Genomic DNA, 16,668 nt, shown 5'->3' with positions numbered 1-16,668 from the left:
AAATTTTAATTTTTTAAAAATAAAAATATATATATAATATTTTAATAATAAAAATTTTTTCATACACTATTTAAATTTATAAAATATTTTATTTTTAAAATATATAAATTTATTAAATAATAGATTAGATAATTTAAATTTAAATATTATAATAATAATATTATAAAAAATTAATTTTATAATAAAATTAAAAATAAGTGATTAATTGATAAAAAATATATAATTTTAAGTATATAAAATAAATTTAATATTAATATATTTTAATTAATATTAATAAATATATTTTAATTTAGTATAAAATTTTATTAATTTTTCTAAATTTTTTAAATATATATTTATTTTAAAAATTTTATTTTTACAAGAATTTGTTCGCCACCATCGCTGGCGAACAAATTCATGCATGCAAACTAAAAGTGTTCGCCACTGTCAGTGGCGAACAAAATCCTGTGGCGAACAAAATGCAGTTGCATGCATGTGATATGAGAAAAGTGTTGGCCACTGACAGTGGCCAACACTTTTCTTTTGGTACAATTTGAGCATGTTCGCCACTTTGGGTGGCGAACATGCCAGGCAGGAAAATTGATCGCCAGGAAAATTGTTCGCCATTTTAAGTGGCGAACAATTCTTTCCGCCAAGCTGGCGTGCCACGAATCTGCTCCCGTGGCCCGGCCGAGCTTGTTCGCCACTACGCCACTCATAGTGGCGAACAAGCTGAGGAAGACAGAGTTCGCCACCATAAGTGGCGAACTCTCCCTTCTTCGCCACCTGGGGTGTCGAACAAGCTTGTTCGCCAGTATGACTGGCGAACACTTTGCGTTGACACACAGGATCCGAAAATATTTTCGGATCCTGCATGTTTTAGAAAATAATTCTCCATTTTTGCATGATTTGAAAAAAATGCTCGATTTCAGTTTCTGTTTACAGCTTCAAGCTTATGAATATATCTGGAGATGGCTTTGAAGGGGTATGGCGGCGCCTCTCTTAAACAAATGATAGAACAAGCAGAAAACACGAAGATTGAACTGGAATCTAAGCTATTGATGAATCTCCAACATCTCTGAATTATTCCGTTCAAAAGCTCTGATCTTTTATATATAAGCAAGCAATTTGGCAAGCTAGATAGAGTTCAAGCAGTTACCCAATTATCAATTCCTGTTTTAGAGGTTCAAATCCAATCTCATCTAATCTAGGTTGCCTACGCATCTCTGGAAGTTGCTATGGTCCATAAAATTTCAACTTGGCCGGACTAGCACTAGAAATCATATTCCTTTTCAACGTTAAATCACTGGCTCAAATTTTTAAAGCTTCCAATGAAAAATGGAGTACGATTTTCTTCTTCTAAAACCCATGTCAGGGCAGCGCTTTTAAACGCTGTGAACTAGCAAAACTTCTGCTGTCCTCTTTGAAAATCTCTATTGGAGAGCGTACTCCTTCTTGTTCTCGCCCAAAATGATCTGATTCATAGCTCTTGATAATCAAACAAGAAGCAATTGTATCAAGTGCTATAAGAAGAGAAAACATATTACATATCAACCATCCCTCCACAACCATAGACACATTAGGCCTTCCACTAAGATGGTAAGCTCTTGCAACCCTGTACTGAAACAAGGAAGCAATAGCAGCAAGTCCCAAATTGATGGAAAAAGCCAACAATAAGGCCATTGAATGTGTGGCCTTCTTTATCAAACAAGCCCTGTAGATAGCCTTATAGCCGGTGCACTCGGCCACCCCTGCCACAGCCACAGCCAAGTTGCCTATGATCATGCTATCGCTTAAAACCATACAGAAAACAACTCTGGATGCCAGAACAAAAAGCGGATTTCTCGATGATAGCCCCAATAAATTTTCAACAAAATTCGAAGCAAAAACAAGAAGTAGGAAGGTGGCTGTGCTGATGATTATGGTTTGAACTGTATTGCAAAGGTAGGTTAAAACAAGAGGCTTATATAGTGATGAAACACTACGTTTATGGTGATTATGGTGATCTAAATACAGGATTATGGATGCTTTTGCCATCATAAGAGAGGTTAATGCAAAAGGGAGATTAAAAACATAGCTTAATATCACTTGACAAAGATTAAGATCAAGCAAAGAAATTCTTGCAACAAGGAAAATTGATTTGGTTTGTGAACAAGATTGAAAGAGAAGAACAGAAGCTGAGAAGGGAAGCAAAAGGATTATTGGATTGGTGGTGTAATAGTCAAAATCTTTCAGCAAGGTGTAGATTGATCTTCTAATGATTTTTCCTGTCCTCTCCATCTCTGTTCCGTTTTTTGGGCAGCTAAAACAAGCAAAGAGACTAATAACTCTCCCCTGAAATTCAAGATTTTTATGGGACGGTTAGGTTCATATTTACAAAACTGTAAGCAAGGAGTGACTCTTCAACAAAATTATAGCAGATATTGATTCCAAACTATTTAAATTGGGGGCTAGAAAATCTCAAAGATTTTGTTCGGTGAGATTACACTCGTTACAATATTTGGATATCTATCAAACAACTCTAATGTAATCTTATCAAACCCCACCAATGCGCTTGATACTTTGTGGTAATACGTTATTTGCACGAAAAGATAGAATAAATTATCCTGGGAATTATCATATTTCCATTGAAATTCATCTACATATAGGATGAAGTTTAACGTCGAACTCGTACCAAACAGAAAAAAGGGTTGAAGTTGAAATCATGCGGGCATTCAAGAATGTCTGGGTTGGGCTGTGGGCGAGACAAACAGAACAAAAGCCCACATAATTTTGCAGGCTTTGTTTTCAGCCTACTCTCTGGCTTCTACAGCCGCTTCACTTTCCTTGGCTTTGCTACTTCTAATGCTGCAAGTACAAACATTTTTCTGTCTAGCAGTTTTCTTTTGGTCCTTCTCTCCGGGTCTTCATTCATCTGGCCTTTTTAAGTTAAAAAATAAAAAATAAAAAATTCTCAAACCTTGGTCTGGTATGAGAATTTTTTTTTTCTCGAATCAAAGCGCTATAGAAAATAATTTTCTTGTTAATCGTGTTTTCAAAGGGTAATAAATAATTAATTAAAAAAATTATAAATATTACCGCATCTTATAAATGTTAGTCCCTTAACATAGCGCGTTTAGATATGAACATTCGGTTTATTCGATTTAAAAATCGAACTAAATAAATTAAAAATTAAAATTTTAATATTTATAATAATCAAACTAAATTAATTTAGATAAAAAATTAAATTGAATTAAACTGATCTAATTCGATTTGATTCAATTCGATTTGATCGGTTTGAATTTTTAATAAATTTTTTTATTTTTACATTTTATTTTTAATATTTTAAAATTTAATTAGAATATTTTAATTTTGATATGATTTAATATCTTTATATTATTAAAAATAATATATTATTATCACTAATAGGTTCTGTTTAATTTCTTTCTGATTACAACTGAACCGAATTGAAATAACTAAAATTTTTAAAATTAAAAACAAATTAAATTGAATCGAATCAAAATAAAAAAACTATTTAATTTCTTTTTGCAGCTCCTGCATCTCTTAGGTTTTGTTGTGGATACTTGGATACTGCAATCTGCTCTGCTGTACAGAATCACATGATTTTGGGATTTTAATTTCAAGTTTTTAATTTCAAGTTTCCATTATTTCAAGTTGAAGTGTGGAACATATGTACTAATTTATCTGGATTTTCCTTACTTGAGATTGATTATTGTGTGAGAATGGTGAACAGATGATTAAAATACTCATACTGGATTTTGCTCAAAGAAACCACTCTTCTATTCTTACTTAATCCCTTCTAATTGTTTTCGTCGTCTTCTCTTTGTTTTCTTTACATTCTTTGAAATTCTACTGATGTAAGGTATAAGTAGCATGCATCTTCATTCAAGTTGGCTTTAGTTTTGTAGCAGTCCTTGAAATTAATTTTTACCTGCTGAAGGCTGGATGAAGATCTACTGCCTCTAGTATATCTTGGTATGTTGCGTAACTAATAGAGTAAGCAATTCCATTTGCTGTCTGTAGCTGTTCATTTTCTGTGAAGAATCTGGTGTACATGCTTGGCCGTTTTGTGGTTTCCTAGGATTATGTTCTTTGACTCACGAAGTGTTTTGGAGAATCTATGGTTGCGGCTTTCCTACTTTAAAGCTGTTGATTATGTTGGGGTTGGGGTGTTAACAGTTGTTGATAGTGTTGATGGGATTGGGCAACTGCTGATGCTGGTGAGCTTGGGTCTCAATGGTGCTCATTTCTTCTAGAGTCTTCTAGCATTGATGGTTCAATCACCTGATTTCTAGGTTCATGTTAGGTTGAGCTAGACTATGTTGGCTTATCTGTAACCGGTGCTTTAGACTTTAGAGTGGACTGTGTATTATTTGGATTCTATCTGGATCTACATTTTGTATTTTGCCTTATGAGCCATAATCAATGCAACTCTTGTGTATATTCAAAAAAATAATAATGATAATAGTAATAATAAATCAGAGTGCATTTTCTTTTTACTAGGCAAGTTAGATTGCATTTAAAATCCAAGGGTAATTAAATAACAAACAAGAGCTGGCTCACAAAACTCGAGAGGCTTACAAGCCCACATCAGCCCAACACACTCTAGAGAGCTGAAAAGTTCCTGCGTTCATCCACCGCCACCGTCGAGACCGAAGAAAGAAGACAGCTGCAGCACACTCAAACCATCCAGCACCTTGCAGTTGCCGAAAAATCGCCCATCATCCAATCGGAGTGCAGTTGATGACACATTGTTCTTATCATGAGGTATGAAGCCTAGTAAGATATTACATCATACTTTATTATTATTATAGTAATAATTAAAACATTTGTATCTTGTCTGTTTCCATTTTCCTATTCACCATGTAACAACCTCGTTCCCATCTAAAAGATTTGACATCTTGTTTGGTCTTATGTGATTCTTGTAGTTGAAAAGAAAAGGCACCTGCTTCTTAAATTCTCATTTACATATATTATTCATATTCAATTATAAAAATAAAACAACAGAGGATGCCAACACCTCCATGACTCAGCAAACTCATCCATCCCACTTGGAATTGAATACTTTTGTTTTTTATTATTATTATCAACCAAGAAAAATAATTTCACAAATAAATTTTCAACTCTTTTACATATATTAGTGTAATTTGTATTTTTTAAAGATTATACTAAAAAAATATCTTAAAATTTTTTTTATATATTCCCTTTAATTGATTTGATTCTCTTTTCACGTATATGTTTTTTTTGCTGCATCAAAGACATTGTAATTTGATGTAATCTGGTCTCTTGCTTTTTAAAAGAGGCGTTTAATTCCTTAAAAAAAAGACTTTTAATTGCTCAATTAAATATTTAAATTAAAATAAACATTTAATTATCATTTGTAGCGTATACAGTCTTCGGTTTGGTGGTATCTATTGTTCCTCTTCTCTTTATTTTCCCCAATTTACCCCTACAATTTCCAGAGCTCCTCCCAAAGCTGAGAACCTCGAAGTCGAAAGCGAAATTTGGCTGGAGGACATCGTTGTCATTAAATGAACACCACGAGGGTAATCTGTCATTTCGCGTAAAAAGTAAAAGAAAAAAGAAACAAATTAAACGTTTGTCGTCCTCTGAGAATCTGCAACTCCTCACCCTGGAGAGAGAACAGAGAGGCGAGAGGAATTAACTCAAAAGAAAAAAGAAAAAGAGAAAATTTCTCTTCAACTTCTTTGGTTTCACATAATCAAAGTGTCCTTCTGTAATTTTCGATCTCTTTTCTATTGCTCCCTTCAATTTGAGCTCGATTCTCGCTGGCCCTCTGATTCTCCATTTCTCGGTAAGTCCGTATTTGTTTGTAGCCTGCATGCTTCAGTAGGTTATTCAATTTGAAGTTTGATGCTGCGTGTGTTGGGATCTGTGAAGCTAGGTTTTAGGCAGTATGCAATTTGTATTTAGCTTCTTAGAAATTGAGTTTTCTTGTTTCGTAATCAAAGCTTAATCTGATTCGATTCCGTTAAATTTTGAGTTACTTGTGATGTGTAATTTCATCAGTATTTTTTTTCTTAATTTACTTTTTCATGTCAAGTTTTTGGAGCTGAGACTGATTTAAAATAGAGCTGGAAATATGCATTTTTGACAGATGGGTTGTATGAGGGTTATAGACAACATGTTTTGCTTAAATATGTGAATCTGAGGCATTCAATGGGAGAGAAGAATTTTTATTTTATTTTTATTTTTATTTTTGCATACAAATTATCTCCTAGACTGAGTGGAATGGAACAAATGGAACCATACAACAACCAGCCCTAACTATATAGGTATTAAAATTTAGTCGTGTGAGTTGATAAAGTGATGATTTACTGCCTCGAGAAAAATTGGATTGTGGTTCCTCAAATCATTTTTGCATGCTGTTCTTTTGTAACCACGTCTGCTTACTTGCTGTTGTAGATGTAATTGCAATTGAAGCATTCTGAATTTCTTGAAAAATGCCTGCTGTTATTAACTGTTGTAATGACCTTCAAGGGGCCTTGTATTATTTATGGTTGAATCATGTAAGGAGGAGAAGGGACTGCCTAGAAGGATTACACTTTCTTGCTTCACTAGTAAAGAAATTCCTTTGAAGTGCACAAGATGGTGCAACTCATGCATAATCCTTCAAGAAAAATGTTTCTCCATGTGCCCATAATTTTGTCATATATTGAGAGTCACGTCCTGTTATAATTTCCACATGTATTTTCAGAATTTAGTTTGGACAATGTGGTTTGGTTTTTGATTGATGTAGATGCACCAGCTTTAGCAAGTTTTACCAGCCACTGCAGTGACATTTATCCCTGAAGAATATGTTATTGTTGATTCCAATTTCATCTATGAAACTTTGGTTTGCATATCATGATGGATTGCAGTGATATTTCTGTCTATGTTCTATTTTTGTATTTATTATTATGTTTATGTAATTACTTTCTTGATTTATCAGAGGTTTATTTTGTTTTATTGTTTCCATTCTTTTGCGATAGGAAAATGGATGGGTCAACTCACCGAGGTAGCAGTAGTGTTGATGTGTTTTTACCAAATTACAAACTTGGTAAAACTCTTGGAATTGGTTCCTTTGGTAAGGTGAAAATCGCAGAGCATGCATTGACTGGCCATAAAGTTGCCATCAAGATACTTAATCGTCGCAAGATAAAGAACATGGAGATGGAAGAAAAAGGTATGGATTTTTCATAAATACCCCCCCCCCCCAACAAAAAAAAAAGCACTGTTTTTAGTCTGTTATGTTTGTTCTTGTGGAGCTCATAACACCTTTCCCCTCTTTTCTTGTTTCTTTTTTCAGTAAGGAGAGAAATCAAAATTCTGAGATTGTTTATGCATCCTCACATTATAAGATTATATGAGGTTATTGAAACGCCTACTGATATATATGTTGTGATGGAGTATGTGAAGTCTGGAGAGCTCTTTGATTATATTGTGGAGAAGGGTAGGCTACAGGAAGATGAGGCACGCAATTTCTTCCAGCAGGTATGATTGGCTACAAGATTTTATTGAATTTATTCCATTATACATAGTTGGTCTTCCTTCTTAATTTATTTCCTGGGTCAAAATCTCTGTATGGATGCAGATAATTTCTGGTGTGGAATACTGCCACAGGAATATGGTGGTTCATAGAGACCTTAAGCCTGAGAATTTGCTTTTAGATTCTAAATGCAATGTGAAGATAGCAGATTTTGGATTGAGTAATATAATGCGAGATGGTCATTTTTTAAAGACAAGTTGCGGAAGCCCAAATTATGCTGCCCCAGAGGTGTGGAGTTATGGCTTTAATTTAAGAAGCAATGCTGAATTTTAAATTGGGAACAGGAGACTTCCCTAACCCTGTATTCAAGTAAACTGTATAGCTCTTATTCAATGATCTTAATTCAAACACTTGGTTATTCTCTTTGTAGGTAATCTCAGGGAGATTGTATGCTGGGCCTGAAGTGGATGTATGGAGCTGTGGGGTTATTTTGTATGCTCTTCTGTGTGGTACCCTTCCTTTTGATGATGAAAACATTCCCAACCTCTTTAAAAAAATCAAGGTATTGAGAATTAGGTTTGATCTGAACTTTCATATGTTTAACTGTGATTGTATGTTGGTAGATATCCTAACTGCTATTTGGATTTACTGGAGTTTATTCATTTTGTTGAGTTCCTTTTCCTTTGTTTTTTTCCATTTGACAATTTTGTTTGAGTGACTAACCAATATTATTTGTTTTATGAAGATTAATTCTGTAGCATTCTGACATTTGTTTGTTTACTGAACTTAATATGAAAATATTAGCTTTTATTGCTTACAGTCCCCTTTCCTGAGAGTCGTTGGTTTTGGAAACTTAAAAACAAATGCAATGAGACAAAATTACTATGCATCAATTCACCTTTTTGGTCTTAGTTTCTGAAAATCAGTGGTGGATTAAAATTATATAATTTACATTCATATCATATCCTAGCGGTTTCCAGAAGTATAGGTGAGTCAAAATTTGTACAATCATAGATGATCACCATGGTATTTTTTATGCAACTCCGACTACAAACCTCTTTTTGTTTCTAATAATATTCTACATGCTATAGACTAAACATATCTTTACTTATCTGACATGACTTCTGTCTTTTAGGGTGGAATATATACACTTCCCAGTCATTTATCACCTGGTGCTAGAGATTTGATCCCAAGGATGCTTGTGGTTGATCCAATGAAGCGAATGACCATCCCTGAAATCCGTCAGCACCCGTGGTTTCAGGCTCGCCTTCCGCGTTATTTGGCTGTCCCTCCTCCAGATACAATGCAACAAGCTAAAAAGGTTGTGACTTTTTTTTTCATTATGAAATTCTAGTCAAGGATTATTTTCTTTTAAAATTCTGTATTAGTTGTATTTGTTTGTGGAAGGGAAAAAAATGTGGGTCTGCTGGTTCATAATTGGATATTGTGACAAGATATGTAGTTCATTAAATCAAAATATGGTTCATATTCTTGTGATTCTATGGGACACATTATCATGAGATCTTTTTTCATAACATTCTTTCATTTGTAGCAACTTTAATAATTAATATCCTAGAAATCGATTATTATGCTTTACTGTGAATTATAGAGTATATCTTCTGTTATGTATGAAACATGTTTTCTTATCCTTTCCACTGAAAAAGATAAAATCATCTCTGTGCCATTACTGAGGTTACCCAATTGAAACCTAAGGCTAAAATTGTGAACAATCCATAAGGACCATAACAAATCCAGATCTAAGTAAAAAAAAAAACTTCGCAAAGAAGGTTATATAGGTAATTCCCATAGTCAGATCTAATGGAAATAATTAAAATCCTCAAGGCTAGGCAAATTAAGTATTAAATAAATTCTAGAAAGTGGAAACGAGGAGAGAAACAGTATTCAGGTCTTGGATTATATTTCTTTAATAAGCCATCAAAAAAGTGCTTTGATTTAGTCTTAAACTACTAAATCCAGACTGCTGGTTTCATGTCAAATCTAATTTACTCAGCCTTCATACAGCCTCTTTTTGAAATCAATTATAATTTTCATATGAGATAATTCCACAAGTAAGGAATGGACTATGAAACCTAAGTACGATGAGAAACTCAAACCCTAGTATCAGAAATAGCCATTTGAATCTATTTTTTATACTCCTTTTTGCATGTGGAATTTGATATTTGATTCATGCTACATTGCTCGTTGGCGTGTTTGGTGATATTTAAGTATTTACTAGGTATTTGTTAATGCATTGGTGTCCTTGTTTTATTATGTGATATAAGTTGATGGAGTTTTATGACCGAGGACTGTGCAAACTACTCATTCAATTGCAACTGCCCCGGTTTCAGATTGATGAAGAAATTCTCCAAGAAGTGGTCAAGATGGGATTCGACAGAAACCAACTGATTGAATCTCTTGGCAACAGGATGCAAAATGATGTATGTTCTCATCATAACTCTGTAATTTTTTAAATAAGTTAATCTCTCTTTTACCTTCAATAACTAACTATTGTCCTGTTATCTGTTATGTATTCCAGGCTACTGTTGCATACTATTTGTTATTGGACAATCGTTTCCGCGTTTCCAATGGCTACCTTGGAGCTGAGTTTCAAGAAACAATGGTGTGTTCCCCCCAAGTTTACATTGGTGAAAAAATATTTTGTCAGAATTGTACTTCTGTTCACAGAAGTCATTTATTGGCTACTGGATTTTGAAATTGGTTTACTCAGAACTTCTATGTTGCGAATGTAACAGCCCAAGCCCATTTGCTCAAAATGGCTAGTCCAAGTTTCATCTGGTAGTGGGCTTGGGCTATTTAAACTACTCTACCTTTTCTTTTCCCAAAGACATTGGGTTGTGTTACAGCGTCATGCCGTCTATCTCACCTATTATTGGTGACTATATTTTTTTAACATTTTATTTCTGTTAGGATTAATCTCAAACTTTTATCATATGTTCTGTAGGATTGCGGTTTCAACCGAATTCATCCAAATGAACCTACTTCTCCAGCTGTTGGGCATCGTCTTCCAGGATACATGGATTATCAAGGAACGGGTTTAAAAGCACAGTTCCCGGTTGATAGGAAATGGGCTCTTGGACTTCAGGTTAAGTTCCCCTGCTTTTAATATTAGGAAGGTTCCTGGGAACCAAATTTCACATTGCAGTATGTGGTTTTACAAATAAATAGATTGTTGATTGCTTGGTGTGCATGAGAGGTCAGGTTTTCTCTCTTAAGTGATGCTTGGCTGAAAAATATATATATATGTGTGTGTGTGTGTGTGTAATGTGGTTAATAAATTGAGATAAAGTTGTTTAGTCCACCGGTATTGAGTTTTAGGCTGTTATTCCAAGTCTATCTGTTAATGGATTATTTGTAATGGAGTGAAAGACTATGTTTTGACTACTATGTTTAGCTAAGGCTTAACTTTGAACTACTTGTGTTTGTTTGCAACTATAATTAATCATACTTGTGTTCACTTTGACAGTCACGAGCCCACCCTCGTGAAATAATGACAGAAGTCCTCAAGGCCTTGCAAGAACTGAATGTGTGTTGGAAGAAAATTGGTCACTATAATATGAAGTGCAGGTGGATTCCAGGCATTCCTGGTCATCATGAAGGCATGGTTAATGACTCTGTGCATAATAATAATTTCTTTGGGGATGAATCAACTATTATCGAGAACGATGGAGTCATTAAGTCACCAAATGTGGTGAAGTTTGAAGTGCAGGTAATGTAGATGTCCTTATTTTAATTTAGATATCCTTTTTAGAAGGAATTTAAACGAAAAATGTGTGGATGTTGGGATTGGTGGGGGGATGTGTATATGTTACAATTTTGGCATCCCTTTGGATTAGTATGGGCTGTAAAAGATGATTTATTCTCTGCTCTTCAATTTAGAAGCCCCTAAAATGTGCACATCTTACAGGATCGATTTTCATGCCAGTAGCATCGTGAAAATCACTGAATTATACTGCTTTTGCAAACATGAATCCCAAAAAATGAAACTGACGTATGTATGTGTTGACAGCTCTACAAAACTCGTGAGGAGAAATACCTGCTCGACCTACAAAGGGTACAAGGGCCCCAATTTCTCTTCTTAGATCTTTGTGCAGCGTTTCTTGCACAACTCCGAGTCCTTTAGAATCAGAAAGGGTAGACTTTCAAGAAGATCTCTGTCCACAGACCTTTTGTTATGCCTGTGAATAAGGAATCACGGTGTAAATAACTCGTCGTTACTCTTTATGTTTAGTGCTTTTTAATTATTCCCGCAATTTTATATGGGTAATTGTGGTGTAAAAGCCGACATCCAACACAGAAGTTGGCTAAATTACCATTAATCTGTTTTCTCTCACTAGGATTTTCCTTAATATTATTAACCTCAAAGGGAATTTTATAATTTCTAAGACAGGATTAATGCTGCTTTTCAACAGATGTGCAATTGTTTTTCTCATATTACTGCTTATAGTAGTGTTTGTAATTATATATATATTGTTAACTAAGGGCATTTTATAATTTCTAAGACGGGACGAATTGCTGCTTTTCAATAGATGTGCAATTGTTTTTTTCATATTGCTGCTTAGAGTGGTGTTTATAATTGTATATTCCAAATTGTTTCCGTTAAGACTTTATTTATTTATTTTTGGAAATACCCGACTCTTGTTAATTGTCAAAACATAATTTTGTAAAAATTCCCCGTATTTGTTAACATAAGAACATAGGATTTTGTTGCAACCTAAGCTATGGTCTTGTACAGGACAAATGAGCACTTGATTTTTCATAGCAGTCATGGGTGTACTAAAGTGTAAAGGCAGGGAGCAAGCGGGGTTGTTGCGGCTATTAATTCAAGTAGTAGCCAAATCAAAATTGTGCCCCTCGTCAATCTCAGATGTCCTTTTTTCGGATGTGTGTGTGTATAGTCAAAAATAGATCTTGTATATTTGACAAGTGGAAGATGTATACTTAAAGTGAATAATAGCAAGTAGTTGAATCTTTTCGTATAATGTACTTGCTATTGTTATATATATGACAAACATATACTATCAAATTTTGAAAAAAAAAAACATTATCAGATCTTATAATTTATAATAAAAAAGCATTTGGAGATGAATCAAAATTTTTATAAATATTTACGTGGCATATTCTTAAAATTTAAATTTTAACATTTTAATATTTTTCTAAATTTATACATTATACTTTTATTATTTATTTTTAAAATACTTTTTAAATATAAAAATTTCCGCCTGGAAAAGTTTCTAGCTAATTTGAAGAACAAAGATCTTTAAAGTTTCCTGGAAAACAAAAGGGGTTTAACTTGTCCAATTCAGATAATCTTGTTCATCATTAAATAGCTTCAAATTTTGTTATTTGATGTGAAAATGAAATCTCTATATAAAAAGTTAATACTGTTACATGTTCAAGGATGAACAAATCCAGCTTTCTGACACCTACACAGTCAATTTTCCTCCTTGACTTCAGATTCTCTTACTTGGCCACACCAACAGGAATCCAAGGAAAATAAGCAGGCCACCACTAATCCTGAAACTCAGATAGTTTTCCAATGCTACAATCAAGCTTCAAATGCTTCATAGCTCCGTATGTTCTGAATTTTGTTTAGTTCTTCTATAACTTATCATGATGAACGTGAGAAAAAAGATCATAAAGCACTCTATGATTTGCTGACTTGTGAATCTCAACGCTTATGAAATGAAGATCATAAAAATGGATTTAGCTAACAAAACAGATTGGTGGAAGATCGAGGGAGCTCCAAAGCGACAATTCACCATCATTGCTCAAAGAAGAAGATGAAGCAGAAGACCCCATTTCAATTGAGTTTTGTGAGTTCTCCTCCTGATTCTTCCCCTTCACTTCCATATTATCTTCTTTTGCTTTCTTTTCATTCTCTTTGTTCTTGTTGCATGCATCTCGAAGTTTGGTTAGCTGAGCAGAACTTTCTCTCCCCTTCACGTTTCCTGATCCAAGCTTCAACCTTAAGCACTCAGGAATTCCATTGAAGGCATAGAGAGAAGCAGAGAACTTCCTTTCATATTTCATCCTCTTCATTGCTGCTCTAAGCATTGAAGGCTCATCTCCAAGGGTCTCTGGCTCCACGGGCTCCTCGATCTCTGCAGCAATTTCAAAAGGAGAGTAGTAACAATCTGATCCAACATCATCAACAAAATGGAAATCCAAGGCCCCTATAGCAGTCTCTTCTCCTTCATCGTTTCCCCCATCTTCGCCTTCAGCTTCTAAGTTGTTCACATCACCACTATAAGACTGAGATATATCATCACCCCATTTAGAATCAAAATCCAATTCTCTTCCACCACTATCTTCTTTCTCAGTCAAACATGACTCAAGACTCCTTGTCATGTAATCAATGGCTCTTGAACTAGTACTATCAATGTTATCGTTGCAAGTGGTGTAATCTTCAGGATCATTGAGGAAATCTGTGAATTGGGTGTCTGAGAAATCTGTTGTTTCTGCTCTATATTCCTCCACTTGCTGCTGTTCTTGCTGGTTAGGCAGAGAGGAGGAGGATGCAGAAGGAGGACAAGAGTTGTTTCTTGCCTTGAGCCTCTGGAGAAGAAGGTTTGTAATCTTTGAAGGAAGCGCAGGAGTTGTTGAAGAAGATGGAGAACAAGGCCAGAAATTTGTTCTTGTATTGGAACCACGAAGCAAGCAAGCAGCTTCATCATAAGCTCTTGCTGCTTCCTCAGCAGTATCAAAAGTACCTAACCACACCCTTATTTTTTGTATAGTGTCCTTAATCTCAGCAACCCATCTGCCTGAAGGTCTTTGCCGGACACCAACAAATCGCTTCCTAGCTCTCCTGACTCCCCCTAGTGCTGCAACCTCAGCAGCTTCCTTGACCATTTCATCCCAAGCCATGGCTCCTTCACTAGAGTTTTTGTCCTCCACAGCTTCAACAGCCTTTCTCTTCCTACCCATATCTTCCTTTCAAGTTCTTTTTTAGTTGGTGATTTAGCTGCAATGCTGGCCTGGAGTCTCATGCATTTATATGAAGAGAAAGAGAGATCCTGTCAAAAGAGAAACAAAAGAAGAAAGAGTCTTATTGCTCGTTCACATCTCTTTGTCGTTTGTTAAGTTCAGGCTCTTATGAAACCATATGTAAGTTTGTGGGAGATGGGAGTGAGAGAATACCAAATGGAAATATTCTTTTGTGGAGAAATTTTGTAAAATTTGGCTTTGACCCAGCCAAATCTCCCCAAAGGGTATCTTGATGTTTCCATTTCTTATGCCATTATTTTAATTATGGGAACAATTTCTTATTTTTAAATATGGGAATCTATCCCTGAATAAGTCATTATACCATTTCTCTTGTAGCTTAGACTAATTTGCACAGTTGAGTATGGATGTACCTTACAATTAATTAAATAGCAAAGATGACTTGCAATTGAGAAGACAAAACATAGAAGTCATCACTGTCATGAAAGAGACTAATTTTAGCTTTTTCTATTTGATAATATAGAAAAATCAATGCATTATTGAACTAGCCAAAATGATCCCTTCAGTCTCAATGAAAGCAATAATAGATAAAGTCTTGAAATAACAACATGGTTAGCTTAACCATAGCCATATTTGTATTGGTAAATTGCTGCACAGAAAAGTGAAATTCATCTGTGATACTGTTTAATTCAATCTGTGATTCTGTTTAATTATACTGGGAAAGAAAGATTTAGAGTTCAAGCAATAATTTTATTTTTCTATAATATGAAAAGGGGAAAAAGTACAAAAGAAGTCACTTTCAAGCATGAAAAAAGCCAAGAAAATTACATTGGTTAATTAGTCATGCAATGGGAGCACCAATCACTTTGCTATTGTCATCGGCGTTGAAAGGCAAGAACAACGATTTTCCCAAAGCCCCACCACAATGAGCATGTCCAGCCCACTAGACAAAGCCAAGAAAATAGCATTATTTTAACCTTAATCTTTTGTAATATTCTTATCATCATACTCATTTTATTAGAGTAATCTTTAAATCTGTGATGGGTTTTACGTCTATTATCAGGCTAAGATAATGACATTCCTGGATCTTATGGGTTTTATTATTTTAATTTTATATGATATTTAAATATTTTATCTTTAATTTGGCTTTCATCTATAGTAAATAGAGGCTTGGAGGAGAAGATGTTGTGCCTGAAATATTACAGAAGAAGAGACACACAATAGCGTATGCAGACATAATTCCACTTTTGTGTTTGTTATGTTGGTTTTTTATATCCTTGAAATTAACCAATTTTCATTAAATTAAAACAAGTTTCTCAATTAAAAGAAAAAGATATTCAACCGTTGATCATTGCCACATGGGATGTTATGGTTATTGCTCTTCTTTTTAATTAGAGAGATTAATGCAAGTGGAATCATCTAATCTTGCCCCTCCACGTGGAGGTTTCACTGTTAATTAATGGTCTCCTTCTCGGACAAATTGATTATCATTTGTGAATCATATGGATTGGTAAAGTAATTACCTTTATTGTATGAAGCTATCAAAGCTACTTAATTTTATGCCATTCGTCAATTATTAGGCAATCTCCATTCTCCACTTATTTGTTTTTTATATTTATCTTAAATTGTAACTTTTTTTTTCTTTTAAAAAATATCTTATTTATTAATATATTTTTGTTTAAAAATTCATCATTTTAATAATGTGCATTATTTAATTGCTAATGAAGTAATGTAAATAGAGATAGTAATACATTCACTGGATAGGCATTATTTTTGTAAATATCCCAAATAATATTTACTCAAATTATTGGGATATCATAAAAAATTTAAAAAAATTATGGACTATTATTAATTTATTATGGCCTTTTGAATTATATTTTTGCAATCCAGTAGACTGATGGTTAACTATCAAAGTTGATTAAAAAAATTAATAATTTATATATAAATAAAGTGTAAAGCACTTTGCCAATATTAGATAATTTAAGTTTTTTTTTTAAATAAAATTACTTATTGTATTAACATAATTTCATCAAATAAAAAATAATATCATCTCAAATAGAGAGTGATAGATTCTCTAATTAAAGTATGAGCAGTTAGAGTAGCATTACGACGAATCTATCTAACATAAATATCAATTCTAGAGTCTAACAAAAATTTACAATTATTCAAAATCAAATCCGTGCATAAAATAATTTAGCAAAAATACTCTTCAAGTGTCTGTCTAAACTTCTGTA

At 33.9% G+C, this 16,668-nt stretch overlaps 3 protein-coding genes across 4 annotated transcripts; 1 reads left to right on the top strand and 2 right to left on the bottom strand.

Moving 5' to 3' along the window:
* Positions 1-1,350: 1,350 nt before the first annotated feature.
* On the bottom strand, positions 1,351-2,259 carry LOC122721919. Its single transcript, XM_043951065.1, has one exon. The coding sequence runs from the start codon at positions 2,257-2,259 to the stop codon at positions 1,351-1,353; it is 909 nt and encodes a 302-aa protein (XP_043807000.1).
* A 3,323-nt stretch (positions 2,260-5,582) lies between these two features.
* On the top strand, positions 5,583-11,918 carry LOC110609235 (SNF1-related protein kinase catalytic subunit alpha KIN10). Of its 2 annotated transcripts, none has more exons than XM_043953973.1 (11): positions 5,583-5,794; positions 6,972-7,165; positions 7,289-7,473; positions 7,574-7,756; positions 7,899-8,030; positions 8,604-8,789; positions 9,751-9,906; positions 10,005-10,088; positions 10,431-10,571; positions 10,953-11,195; positions 11,496-11,918. In XM_043953973.1, exons 2-11 carry the CDS (start codon positions 6,976-6,978, stop codon positions 11,607-11,609), a joined length of 1,614 nt encoding a protein of 537 aa, XP_043809908.1. In that variant the 5' UTR covers positions 5,583-5,794; positions 6,972-6,975; the 3' UTR covers positions 11,610-11,918. The 2 variants fall into 2 exon arrangements, with proteins under 2 accessions (XP_043809908.1, XP_021604368.1); XM_021748676.2 differs by having other exon boundaries at positions 5,584-5,794; positions 9,817-9,906.
* Positions 11,919-12,791: 873 nt separating this feature from the next.
* On the bottom strand, positions 12,792-14,706 carry LOC110608626 (ethylene-responsive transcription factor ERN1). Its single transcript, XM_021747893.2, has one exon. It carries the CDS (start codon positions 14,414-14,416, stop codon positions 13,193-13,195), a length of 1,224 nt encoding a protein of 407 aa, XP_021603585.2. The 5' UTR covers positions 14,417-14,706; the 3' UTR covers positions 12,792-13,192.
* Positions 14,707-16,668: the final 1,962 nt, after the last annotated feature.

Source organism: Manihot esculenta, chromosome 2, assembly GCF_001659605.2.
Source record: "Manihot esculenta cultivar AM560-2 chromosome 2, M.esculenta_v8, whole genome shotgun sequence".
Lineage (NCBI taxonomy): Eukaryota > Viridiplantae > Streptophyta > Magnoliopsida > Malpighiales > Euphorbiaceae > Manihot > Manihot esculenta.
Note: the sequence above shows the minus strand (reverse complement) of the source record. Positions and strands in the feature narration are given on the sequence as shown.